Source organism: Triturus cristatus, chromosome 4_2 (assembly GCF_964204655.1).
Source record: "Triturus cristatus chromosome 4_2, aTriCri1.1, whole genome shotgun sequence".
NCBI classification, from domain to species: Eukaryota; Metazoa; Chordata; class Amphibia; order Caudata; family Salamandridae; genus Triturus; species Triturus cristatus.
In genome coordinates, this window is record NC_140586.1 from 782881119 (window position 1) to 782895144 (window position 14026).

A 14026-nucleotide genomic window follows, 5' to 3' on the forward strand; every position below is an offset into this window, starting at 1 on the left:
CTTCATAGTGCCCCATGCAAGACTCCACATGCGTCCACTTCAAGAGTGCCTAGCACAACAGTGGAACCAGGCCCAGGGTCAGCTGACGGATCTGGTGTTGGTGGACGGCCGCACACATCACTCTCTGCAGTGGTGGAACACCACAAACCTTTCCAAAGGGCGGCCGTTCCTAGACCCGGTTCCTCAGGTGATTCTAACACTGGACGCATCGCTCTCCGGCTGGGGAGCGCACCTCCTACACCTCACCATGCAAGGTCTATGGACGCCACAGCAAAAATCGCTCCACATCAACCATCTGGAGCTCTTGGCGATCTTTCTACCCCTAAAATCTTTCCAAAAACAGATTTCGGGCAAAGCAGTCCTCATTCGCACAGACAACATGACTGCGATGTATTATATACAAAAACAGGGGGGGACACACTCTCCCCAGCTCTCCCGCTTAGCCCAGAGCATATGGAGATGGGCAATTCCCCAAAACATCTTTCTCCTGGCACAGCACGTTCCAGGCGTACAAAACACCATGGCAGATCTGCTCAGCAGACAAACGCAACAACTACACGAATGGGAACTGCATCCACAAGTTCTTCACCCATTCTTCCAACAGTGGGGGCATCCTCAGATAGACCTCTTCGCCACCCACGAAAACAAAAAATGCCCAAGCTTCGCCGCCAGATACCCACACCCATTGTCCAAGGGCAATGCGATATGGATGAACTGGTCAGCCAGATTTGCATACGCCTTTCCACCTCTCCCACTAATTCCATTAGTGGTCAGGAAGCTACAACAGCACTCCCTCACACTCATTCTGGTAGCTCCCACGTGGGCCAGGCAGCCGTGGTACACCACGCTACTACAACTATCAGTGGTACCACATCAAAAACTGCACCTATCCCCATGCCTCCTAACCCAGAACCATGGAGAAATCAGGCACCCGGACCCAGCTCAGCTCAACCTGGCGATCTGGCTCCTGAAATCTTAGAATTCGGATACCTTAACCTTCCCCCTGATTGCATGAACATCATCATGGAAGCTAGACGTCCTACCACTAGAGCATGCTATGCCGCAAAGTGGAAAAGATTTGTAATTTACTGCCGTAATAATACAATCAACCCTCTAGATGCATCCATACAGCACATCATATGCTATCTGCTCCATCTTCACAGGTGTAACCTGGCATATTCATCCATACGCCTACACCTAGCAGCGATCGCTGCTTATCTACAAAACAGACAGCATTTATCACTCTTCAGAGTGCCCGCTATTAAAGCCTTCATGGAAGGCCTTAAACGAGTAATTCCTCCCAGGGCACCACCTTCCCCTGTATGGAATCTAAATTTAGTTCTTACACGACTAATGGGTCCGCCCTTCGAACCAATGCACAAATGTGAGCTACAGTTTCTCACCTGGAAAACAGCTTTCCTTGTAGCTATCACTTCCCTTAGAAGGGTTGGTGAAATACAAGCGTTCACCATACAGGAACCCTACATACAAATGCATCACAGCAAGGTCATACTTCGCACAAATCCGAAGTTTCTGCCCAAAGTCATTTCCCCCTTCCACCTCAATCAATCAGTGGAATTACCTGTCTTCTTTTCGCAACCCCAATCTGTTGCGGAAAGGGCCTTACACACACTTGATGTGAAAAGGGCGTTGCTATACTACATACAAAGAACGCAACCCTTCAGGAAGACTAAACAATTGTTCGTTTCCTTCTCTCCACCACATAAAGGCAACCCCATTTCAAAATCAGGGATAGCTAGGTGGATTGTAAAATGCATACAAATTTGCTATCAAAAGGCAAAGAGAACATTATCTGTTCCTCCTAAAGCCCACTCTACAAGAAAGTTAGGGGCTTCTATGGCTTTTCTAGGTAATATACCCTTAGATGACATCTGCAAGGCAGCCACATGGTCTACACCGCACACCTTCACAAAACACTACTGTGTAGATGTGCATTCCAAGCAGCAAGCTAGGGTGGGCCAGGCTGTACTAAAGACACTTTTTCAAACAGCTGCAACGGATACCGGTGGTCGCCGCTAAGGTTGGGTACTGCTATATAATCTATGCTAAGTGTACAATCTGCAGCTCATATGCCTCGAACGGAATATGCTACTTACCAGTATGCATCTGTTCTTGGCATGTAGAGCTGCAGAGTTGTACACGCCCACCCGCCTCCCCGGCTACCTGTATCCGTTCCAGTACATCTTATTTAGATACAACACATGGGTTTCTCACTGTTATTACTACGCTCCATCATTTCCCTGTTGGCGAAAAACAATCTGAGGATGGAGCCGAAGCCCATGCGCAGTACGGACCGAAGGAGGAGTCACCAAACTCGTGACTTCCAAAGACTGTCCAAGAAGAAAAACAAACTGCAAACATCCGGGCCCAACACCAGATGGCGATCTATGCTAAGTGTACAACTCTGCAGCTCTACATGCCAAGAACAGATGCATACTGGTAAGTAGCATATTCCTTACTGTACAGAAGTCACTTTTTTGCTTCTGGTACTGGTTTCTGGCAGGAATCATTTATCTAACCGCACTGTATTCCAGGCCTGCAGAAGTGAATGTGGGTAAACTCAGCAACCAAACTTGGCAAGCACGCGAGTGAGAGCTGAAGTATTGCATTCTTTCATATGTCTTCAGTGCTTGGGGATCTTCACTTATTGGCCATAGTGGATATTAGCTTAACGGTTTCATCTAATCTCCTTACTTTTCAAAGCAGTTGGCACATAAAACAACACAAGAGGCAATATTCTGATTGCCCCGGCTGACCTAGTTTGTATCCGTACTTGCTTCCCTGTTCCTGCAAACACACTGGAGGAATCAAAGTAGGCTGAATTTTTCCATGGGAAGTTCATCATTGTCATAGGTATACTAATAGATCTTTATTTCGGATCCTTGCATAAATCGGATATCCGGTATCTTTCCTGGGAAGAAGTTTCATTCCCTGGTGAACTTCAAGCTTTGTGCACTGATGAATCTTGTATGGTTTCCCAACACATCAAGGTATGTTGACATCTAACCTCTTTGTGTTGCCATAGGATATAGCCTATTGCCACCTTATCCATATGATCTCCCATGGAAACGTTTTCCCCAGATGCGTCCTCCTTAGCAGAGAGCTCTTGACACATTAGAATTCAAGAAAGTATGTAAGTATTACTTCTAGAAAAAAAAAGATTGAAATGCTCAGAGCAGCTGTTGTACTCGCATGTATGACCTCCACACTACAAGAGATCTAAGAATGTGAAAGAACTACTAAAAAGACAGAGGACACTGAGTGACAATACAACGTATAAGGGAATGAGAAGATGCGAAAATTGCATGCACTGCAATAATGTGATGACTGGTCAGTCTTTTACGCATCCAATGACAGGAAAAAATATTCCTTTACTTCACTCAAGTACTTGTGATACCAAAGGGGTAATTTATGTAATAAAGTGTCCTTGTGGAAAGCTATACATAGGACAAACAGAGCGCAAAATAAGAATAACTGAACACAAAAGCAATATCAGACAAAAAAATCAAAAGTCTACAGTGGCCACTCATTGGATGGAAGCAGGACATAATATTTCACAATTGCGATTTGGACAGTATGCAACCGTTAGGACTAAATGACAGGATAGAATTATCCTGCTTTCTTTGAATAGAAATTGAGGAAAACGACATTGAACTCCTGTTTCTAACATTCACATGTTTTTACCCCAACCCAAAATGGCCGAACAAAATACTCCAATTGCAAGTTATATTTTGTGTTTGTACCTAAAGCTTTTTCATTTATGTACTAGTTCTTGTGCCTTTTAGTTGAAGAATGAACCACGTTATTATTTATGATATAGGAACACAAATATACAGTTTAAATTATGTATTTCACATTATGAACGTTTTAGTTTTCAAAATGTGCGTTAGCGCTTAGAGAATTAACTAAGGTAATACAAGGGTTCATGACAGCCTAGAAATGCGGATTGTTCAAACTCTTTAGAAGGTATATACATCGTGATGCTCGATATTTTGACTTTGTATATCCGCGATCATGTGATCGCGTTTGAACCAATCAGGAAACTGTTATATAGAAAGATAATATCCAGGCTAGTAAGCAGGATTTCCATTGGAGGAACACTGAGGCGTGTTCTACGTTTCCTACGTTTCACACAAATGTAAGTGTTGAGTATTAAATGCTATGCTTCATTATAGTCGTCTTCTTAATGAATTTACACAGTTATAAATAGTTATGGGCATTCTGCTTTGAACACGCCAATATGTTTTAGCACATAAACAGAGTTAATGAGTCAGATAGCGTCTGTGAAACATCACGCACAAGATTGTTTGTTTGTTTATTCATTAGCGCGAGGACCTTCGATGCTTTACTTTAAGAATGTTTTTTTTGGGGAGGAGCCAAGATGGCGACCGGGATGGCAGCGTAGGCTCCCGGCTCCGTGAATCTCCGCATCCCGCACAGATATCCTGCATGAGATCCTCAGCCTGCGCTACATGCCCGTGTTGGTGATTGAGAGCGGCAACCGATCGTGTGATCCTGAAGCTTCTAGCGGCGGTAACGCCCGAGAAATGTTCGTTTGAAGTTTGCGGCCTGTGCAGCCCTGGAGCCGGGACCTCGGGTGGACAACATGGCCGGGCGGCAGTTCAACAACAGCGGCCATTGGTGACCGGGTGGAGTCGGAATACCGAAGCGGCGTGAATATCGGCCCGAATCTCGCTGTGGTCACTCCTATCACCGAGAATAGCGTGACGGGTGCATACCCGGGGTGACGATTCCAGGGGTTATCGGCGATCGCCTGGACCCTCGCCAATGATCTGATCGGTCGCGGCCTGTGGCTCGTCCCGATCTGCGCGGGCTGCTCCCGGTTTTCGCAGACGCTGGCCCAGGGGGAGAACGACTGTCACCTGTGACCACACACTGGATACACATCTTGCCTGCCTCCGGACCCTTGTTTGCAGCGACATGGAACTTGATGTGCTTGTGCCTGAGACCCGGTCCTCATCTGGGGTGGCCTTGCCCTGCGGCCATCTTGGTAGGATGGACTCTATCATCCTGTACGCTGGGTCGCAGCAAGATTGGGAGTGTGTGGTGCAGAGGAGCGTGGCGGAGCGAGCGCGGGGGGCCGTGCTGGGGTACGGTGACCTTCTCGATGCTCTCGGAGCCCTTCATTCCACCCTGGTTCACGGCGCCCGGGTATTGGGGAGGAAGCTTGATGGTATTGTGTCAGCGTCGGAACAATTGCGGTCTTCCTGTCCCCAGGTACATAAGGTACTGTCTCACCTTCCACAGGAGGAAAGTACCGTGACCGCCTCTGTGAATAAGGGACGGATGGACACTTTGGACACTGTGGCGGCGTGTGGTCGGCTGGCTGTGGGGTCGGTCTGTTCTGGAGATTTTGGACTTGAGCGGAGGGTGGTGACTTTGTCCCATGCGCGGCATCCGGCGACCCAGGCAATCTTCACGCAACGGTCGCCTGCTCTGGCTGATTCCTCCTTCCTGGACCTCGTGTGTGGCGCAGGCCTTGGGGCAGTTCTGGGAAAGGTGATCTCCCATGACGATGACTGTGTTGGTGTTCCGAAACGTCCTCCCCACATGTGTGTGTCCCTTCCTGGTCATCTTTGGACGCTCCTCTTCCTTGTAACCTCGGACATGATAATGGATCGCTGGGTATGCATTGGTGGTTTCGCAAAGAGTGGCCAAGGATGAGGATGATCCTTTAGAGGTTGTCATTTAATAGGCGGGCGGGCTTGAGGGTTGTGTGCTTTCACGATGTAACTAATAGTGTAGTCGGTGAATACTGCTCCCCATTTCCCTCAGACATGGCCGAACTTTTGCTGTTTAATGTTCGTTGGGGAGGAAGATATTGTGCGGGAGGGAGAAGCCGGGGGCATGGTTGAAGGCCCTCCTCCAGTTTATTATTACTCTCTCCCCTTTTCTCTTAGGGGGGGGTTTCCTCTCTTTTCCCTTTTTCTCTGTTTCTTCTATATTTCGGGTCTGGTTCTGGGGCGACAGGCACGCTGCGGGGGGGGGGGCCGTAGTCATCTGCAGAGGTGCAGGGTGGGGGGTTGGGGGAGGGGCTTCTATAGTCCTTTACTTTGTTTCTATGGCCTTCTTTTTCTTCTCTTATTCTTCTTTGTCTTTCTTTTCCGGGGTCAGTGCGGTAGGTTTCCTTCGTGGCCAATCATTGTTTTTCATTTGTGCCTCATTTCCGTGGGGTTTTCTGGGTCCTAGGGCAGGAGACTGCAGGCGCAAACGGCTCGTGATATCCCTCCACATCCTGAACTTCCTGTTTCAGCGCCATTGATTTGATAGATTGCTATTTATTGTTTTACGTTCACTATTCTGCCTGCCAATTTTCGCTGCTGAGAACTTGATTGGCACCTGATCCTTCTATCCTTTATTGTAAAATGAAAACCTTTTATATCCTGGTTTCCCTATTGGGCTGTTCAGTGGATAAGAGAATACTAGCATGGAGAATCTGCTTCCCGAGGTGCTGCATGTGATCATAATCTGCTTGCTGTTACTTTCACTGTTTAGCGGCCGGCCCCGAGGGTTGTAGGCCCATACTTGTCTTTATTTGCAATGTCAATAAAGGTTTTTAAAAAAAAAAGTTTTTTTTTCCCTGTTTATTTAAAGCTCACAAAAGACCTCGTGCGAGTTTGGATTGTTTGTCAGCTCAATCTAGGGCGTTTATTTTTGATAATTTGATAGGGTAACCTTCGGGTGACAACAAGATTAGTTAGTACCTGATTTAACAACAGAAAGTGTCATATTACAACAGCAATATATGTATGAAGAACATTACGTGTAAACCTTTTAGAGTTTTATGTTTGATAATGAGGCTGATGGTCTCAAAATATTTTTGTTTTTCCATTAGAGACCCCTGAAGAAGGGTCACCCCATGACCCGAAATGCATTGGGTGGTTGTGAAATGTAATTTAAAGATGTCTCAGCAAAGAATGAATTTGCTAATAAAATGAAGAACGTCTAAAGAATTGAATAAAGTTCAATGGATTGAAATTGAAATTAACTTTGTAAGAATCACTTTTGAATTAACTGGAACTTGAATAAGACCTAGATAGGTCTCAGTATACTTGTGCGCACCTCCATTTGGAAGTGGAACCCCCATTTTCTCCCAAGTTACCTAATTAGAGATAGTGTTTCCAGACAAAACACTGGGAGGAAGCTGCACACAACCAAAATTGTGTACAAATTTTAAAAAAATACGAATACACATGAGTGCCTGATGGACTTCTAATAGAGTTTCTCCACACTACAAGCCATAATCAGATGGATAGTGTCATACATCATCCGATGTTAACAAAAGCAAACAGTTACCAGGGAAGAGTGCATTTTCATGGTGTCTGTGATTAGCCACTTGGAGCTCAGTCCTTTGCCAAACAGTATTTTCACTCTGACTCAAGGTCAGATTCCCATATATGCCAATTTTCCCTCCGTCATATCTTTATATAGTATATCTTAGGTAGGTGAGTGGTATTTCTGCAGTGTTAGTCTAACCAAAAGGCTGTGAAGCACTCATCAGAACCAAGCAAAAAGCCAAAAAGTGATATGGAAGTTAACTTGTTTTTGGCGTTCGTGGTGATGTTATTTTTTTAAAGAAGTGACTTTGGGGTTTTTATTTTATGCTTCTCTTTCCATCTTCTGAGACTGGAATTCGTATTAAAATTTCTTTTCTATTCTACTATTTATGGATATTTGAGCAAATACCATGACTGAGTAGGCAAACGTACTTACCGGTGATCGTAGTTCTTAGTTATGAGTATTCTTTTTGAATTCCTAAACATTGCAACCCCTACATCTAGGCGGGCATCAGTGAAGAACCTTATTGATGTCACACCCTCTCACTCCATTACCTTCAACAACGAACTGTCTAACTCTCCCTGGAGGGCATAATGGGAAGTGTGGCTTCAGGAATTGTTGGAGGAGAAACTGACACTACACCTTTGTTCACATCTAATGCTAGAAGCAACATTTTCCCATTCTTTTCCAGTTTTAAAAAGCATAAAAGCTGTTGTTTTCGGTCAAATGTGTTTCATGAATTATATGGCTTGATTTTCAAATCAAAATTAGAAAAGGAAGAGATATACAAATCTTGCCCCTTGTATTTTCCTTATTTTATAGTGTTTTGTGTATCCCACAAGTGCTATTGTTCATGGAGACAGAAAAATACACATGACAAAGTACTGAGATTACAGAAACATGACCGTTCCTTCCTTAGGATATAGGCATTGCCAACCTAGATCTTATTGCAAATCCTAGGCATCCTGGTGGCAGTACAAGAGTAAATTGCCATGGTTCTGATATTAGACCTTGCCATGTGGCATCGACCTGCTCAGTGCTTGATGTGATCTTTCTCCTAGTATCTTACAAACCAGGCTATGATATCTCTTATCTCGACGGGTCCATTAATTTGCTTTAAACTTTTTACTCTCTTGCTCCTCCGAACTGTACATAGTGTTCCATCGGGCCATGTCTGTATTGCAGATTTGTTCCTCCACCAGCCCTAATGTCTTGGTGGAGCTGGTCCTAAATGAAGAATAATTTTATCCACCTTCTTTCTGTGCTCCCATGCTGCTTTAGCTCAGGAGCTGTCACACAATATTTAAGCAACCTTTTTATTTGTATTCCTTTTATTCATAGAACGTATGCTCTGCATTCTGCAGATCATTTGTTTTCAACTTTGAATCCTCAATTGCCAGATGCATCCCACACGGTTTCTTGTCAATCAATCCGTGATTTGTAGAGCACGACTTATCACGCATTCAGGTATCCAGGCGCTGAGGGGTAGGCTGCTGCTGGGAGTTGTCAATCGAACATCCAGGTTTTTAGGCCATCTCTGAACTTCTGTAGGGTGGATGCAGTCCAAGGGTGAAGTGGGAGTCCATTCCAGGTCTTGGCGGCCAGGTAGGAGAAGGTGCAGCTGCCGCTTCTGCTTTTGTAGAAGTGGGAGAGGGAGGCGAAGTGTAGTTGCTTGCCTGGTTGGTGGAAGTTCAGTGGGTGGTTGAGGTAGGGCCTGTAGGCGTGGGTCAGCAGTTTGAACTAGAACCTTTTTTGGATGGGGAGCCAGTGGAGCACTCTGAGGTTACGGGGCGGGGTGATGAGGGCTCTTCTCAGGAGGTAGAGGATGAGCCTGGCTGCAGCATTTTGAATGGTTTGCAGTCTGCTCAGTAGTTGTGAGGTGATGCCCACGTAGAGGGAGTTTCTGTAGCCCAGGCGGCTGGTGATGATGTCTTGGGTGAAAGTACGTCTGGTGTTGGTGGGCAGCCATTTAAATATCTTCCGGAGCATGCGGAGGGTGAGGAGACAGCGTTTTTCTGCTTCTTCATGGTAAGCTTGTTGTGGAGTATGATGCCGAGGTTACTGGTGTGGTCTCAGGGAGTGGGCAAGGGGCCCAGTTCCGCTGGCCACCAGGAGTCGTCCCATGGGGAGGTATTGGTCCCGAAGAGAAGTGCCTCCGTTTTGTCGGTGTTGGGTTTGAGGCATTTGTTTTGCATCCAGCTAGCTACACTGGTCATGCGTCTGTGGAAATTGGTTTTGGTGTAGGTGGGGTTAGTTGGGGGTTATGTCCTTGCAGAAGGACGGACGTGGTCTTGGTGGTCTGTATGCCAGGGTGCTCCTGATGGTGGACTTACTGTCTGTGTTGAGTTTGAAATTGAGGTGTTCCATAATGGGGGTGTTGTCCGCAGTGGCGGCTGCTGTGCAGTGGAGGGACTCTTTGTGGATGATGGCTATACCACCTCCTGGTTTGTTGACTCCGTCTAGATGTATGATCTTGTAGCCACTGGGAGTGGTTGTGGCGATGTCCAGTGCAAAAGCGGGGTTGTGCCATGTCACAGTGAGGAAGATAACTCCGGGAGTGAGGGAGGTGATGGTGTCCCAGATTTCTGTGGCGTCTTTGAGGAGTGATCGGGCGTTGATCAGGAGGCATTGGATTTCTGTATAGGCTGGATTCGTAGGCGGGGTGGGTCGACGTTGCAGCAGTGTCGACGGGAGAAGGGTCCTACCGCTGATCATGGGAAGTGAGGCTGCAGAGGTTGTTGTGACATCCTGGGATCAGCACAGTTGACTCAGCTCTGGAGTAGTTGTGGGTGGGTAGAGATCCAGAGGTCCTGACGCTGGGCACGGTCCAGGTGTGGACAGGTGCAGAGAGGCTTGCCTTTGGCTCGTAGGCGGTGCGCCTGCTGCATGGCTGCGCTGCGGCATCCATTAAGTAGATTCCTGGACGGGGGGCGGGTTGGGGTTAGGAGAAGGCGAGAAGTGGGACGGGGAAAAAGGTTACATTTAAGCAGGAATCAGAAAACACGATTAGAAAAAAGATACTATGTTACAAAACAAGGAGAAAAGAGTCACAATTGGCAGGAGACGTCCCGAATAGGCGGGACAAAAACACGTTTATACGGGCAAAAGGTAGGCCTGGACAGAGTTTTTCCACGTAGCGTGCAGGGTTCTGAAAAATATGTTTTTTCCTCGCTCACGATCGTCCATGTTAAGTTGTTGAGCGAGGAAAATCTTACTCCAGACCACCTCCCGGCAAGATTGCTCTACGCGCACAGTTGCGGATGGCCACTACCGCTCATGTTGAGAAACCTGTTCATGTTGAGGAAGCTGTTGCTATTGTAGAACATCTACTTGAGTGACAGAAAGAAGGACCGCCCTTTTGACCTATGCATGGTGCAGTTTGCACCATGGTGCTAAAAATCAGTGCAAACTGAGTTTTTGGGTCAGTTCGTGGAGTTCCACGCAGCAGATCACTGCAAACTCCTTCCAGACCTAACAAAAAAGAGGCAAACGTTTTATTAGGCGGGAGGAAAACAAGGTATGTGGAGGCAAAAAGGTTACGCTTAGATGGGAAAAAAGACTGTGTATGGAGGCAAAAGGGAGACAAAAAAAGTTAAAAAAAATAAAGTTAGATGGAAGTAAAACCGGTTATGGGGAGAAGTTGAGAGAAGCAGCAAGGTGTCTAGCTGATAGCGGTTACAGCCTGCAGAAGCGGGGGAAGCTGGCCGAGGGACCTATTACCCTGGACAGACCCTCCATTTGCTGTCCTAATACTCACTGGAGGCAAGACTTTTTTTTAGACCTATTTATGTCCGAGAGATGCAGGGTATCTGTGTGAACAACTTCTCAAGCATTCTGTATGCAATTTGCTGTTGAGTATTACTTGCAGTTATGCGTGATTTCATCTTTGAAATTTGACTGTGTCCACGCCTTCTGATGGCTGGCTTCACCCCCTTTCTGTTTTCCTCATTGCGCAGTTTTCCTTGATGTTTAGAATAGATGATAGCCACAATGAGGGAGTAGAATGAAGTTACTCAGGTTCAGATATTCATTCGGCAGAAGCCATAAAAGTCAAAAAACGCACTAAGATAAAACAGATTGTTCAGCTAAAATTCATACTCTTTGTACTTTGATTCTTCAGTTATCAGCATCCTCCTGCCAAGTACCCAGTCCTCATCAGGAAAGCAGACCATCGATGACATTTTAGATAGGGAACTGTAGAGTATGTGTACTGCACAGCATGTGAGGAGGGGCATGCTACGTATGACTGACAACTGTACACATTGTGCCAAGCAAGGAGCACTCATTTAACAGCTATTGAAACATTTTCCCGACCCGACTACAAGATGGCACAGCTCCCACATGTTAACTAGAAAGAGCCTATAAACTCATAGTGAGTCTCCATAAAGAGAACTATTGGATTTTTTTTATATCCTTTGAAGGATTCATGGATGGTGCCAAAAAGGACATTATTCAAGTGTGTGGATTCATCTGGCGACTAATGCTATTCAGAGCTGTATTTTAACTAGTTCTACAGAGAACATTTCTGTTTCTTGAGAGAACATTTGATAATTACCATTTTTTAACTGTTTGTAGTTCGCCTAAACTATTTCTCACCTATCTGACTGTATTTTGTTTTAGATGAGACGGGACCTCAGTTGTGTGGTTACAATACATCACCCACACAATTGCCTTTGGGGAGTTGGATTTGAAGTCTGAAATGATCTAATATGTTTTAACTTGCTGTAGTGTCTTGAGTAGCAACTTTATGGTACTTGCAAGGCTCATAGATGATTGGCATACAGTGTATTACAAATTTGCAAAAACAAACCAGGAATAAAACATACAGCCAATCAAATGGGTTCACAGTTTAACAGGCATTTGTCCTACTAGCGATCAGCATATTACTGTGTTTTATTTCAAAAGTTCTGTGGTTAAGGATCACTGCTTGTTTCCATTTCTTTCCCTAGCTGCACAGCAAGTGAATCCAGGCGAAAAAGCTGTATTTTGTTGCTTGTTACCCATTTTAGCAAAAGGCATGCTGTTCACTATTTTACGAATATTGTGTTAATTATTTTTATTTCAGAGAAATTTGGGGTCATTATTGGTATACGAATACACTGTCAATCAGCAAGACCGTCTCAAATAATAGTTTGAATAAATACAAACCCATTTTAAATGGACTGATATCTATTTATTAAGTGTTCGTTCTTTTCAGGATGTTCTAGATTTTCACAACTCATTGGTTGAACTCAATGAAACAATTGTATTGTACCAGAAACAAAATGATCTTAAACTACAGACCTTGGAGACTGCAGTGGGCAATGTAAGCCAAAGGGTAATACTGCTGGAAACCGAGCTGCCCGCCATTGCCAGGCTAGAAAAAAGAGACAACCTGTCTACAGGCATGGTAGGAGCTTCTTTTATTTCTTGGTGCATTCGAAATAAATTGCTTGTTTAAGAATTTCTTTGTTTTATTGCCCTTTGATTTCCTTTTTGAATCGGACAGCATGGTAAAAGTAATTTGTATCCACATTACCAATTTTACTTTTCTGATGGATCCTTCTACTCACAAATTTCTCACCTTGTGAAGAGTCACCAGGCATCAGACTAGATCCCGAAACTTCCAAGCAGTGCTCTTGTGTGCAGGTAGGTAATGTTGTGCTACTCTGTGCCTACGTTTTTCCGCTGTGGATGTGACAAGCAGAGCTGCATATGAGCACCGCCAGTGCCCGTTTTTGTCTGTCCTTTTCTTCTTGCATTTTCAGACTCTAATCTGGAGCTACTCAGTTTGTGACTAAATTTATTTCTCTCAAAAAATCTTTAAACCCCAGTGTGCAAATGTTACCTCCGAAAACAACAGGGTTCAAGCTTAGTAGAGACTCACAAATATATTTCTATTTCGGATACCCATGAAGTCTGAATCTGGTGCCTGGGTGGGAACACGATTCTAAAGCTTGTGGCAACCAGATGAATCAGAAAGCCATATGGTACCACAAGGTGATATTTTACATCACCAAACATAAATAGACTCCACACCGTGACCGATCTAAGTCGAAAGAATGGCCCCAATCATGCTCCCAAAAGTTGTTCCTCCAGCAGATCGTTGTGCGGTGGAAGTCATCGAGTAAGTTCAGAAAGAAACATAAGAAGCTTAACTCTGCCCCTTGCCCTCACTCTTGAACTCCATAGAAGGTGCATTAGCGTCAACGTGCCTCTCAGTCTCGCTCAGATTTCCTGGGTACTTTGATAATGCTGCAGCAAACGAAGGACTTTCATGAGGCCTTGCTGCACCTCTTTGGCACTTTACTGGCTCCCTCTTGTGAATCTGAGCCCCAAGGATCTACGAAGGCCTCCAGTTAGACTTCAGCTGGCAGGTCTACCCTTGGCACAGTCTGTGCTGGCCGAACCCACCGCCATCTACTGTTCCTGCTCACCGCGGATCCTGGGCCCTTTTCCATTGATACCGGTGTTGAAGGGGGAGACCCAACCAATCGCGCTTTCCGACTCCGTGCCAATCTCATCGCCACCTCAACTCAGTACGTGTTTTGAGCCAGTTGGGAAAAGTTATTCGACACCCCCACTGATTGAGCTACCTCTTCATATCACCTGGCAGTGCTCAGGAATTGCACAATATTTTTGGCACTGTTGCAGGCAATGACAATTTTGATGAAGGGAAAGAATTTGCTCTCTAGTATAATGAAGACAATTTGTATCAGGAACTGCA

The 14026-nt window shown here is 45.4% G+C and overlaps 1 protein-coding gene across 1 annotated transcript in view; it reads left to right on the forward strand.

Annotated features, from left to right (window-relative positions):
• The window catches only part of EFCAB14 (EF-hand calcium binding domain 14), a 322123-nt gene that overhangs the window by 183769 nt on the left and 124328 nt on the right, over positions 1-14026 (forward strand). Inside the window, exon 7 of the mRNA XM_085602705.1 lies at positions 12518-12709. Within this exon, the coding sequence (XP_085458831.1) occupies positions 12518-12709 (192 nt within the window). The remainder of the gene's footprint in view (positions 1-12517; positions 12710-14026) is intronic.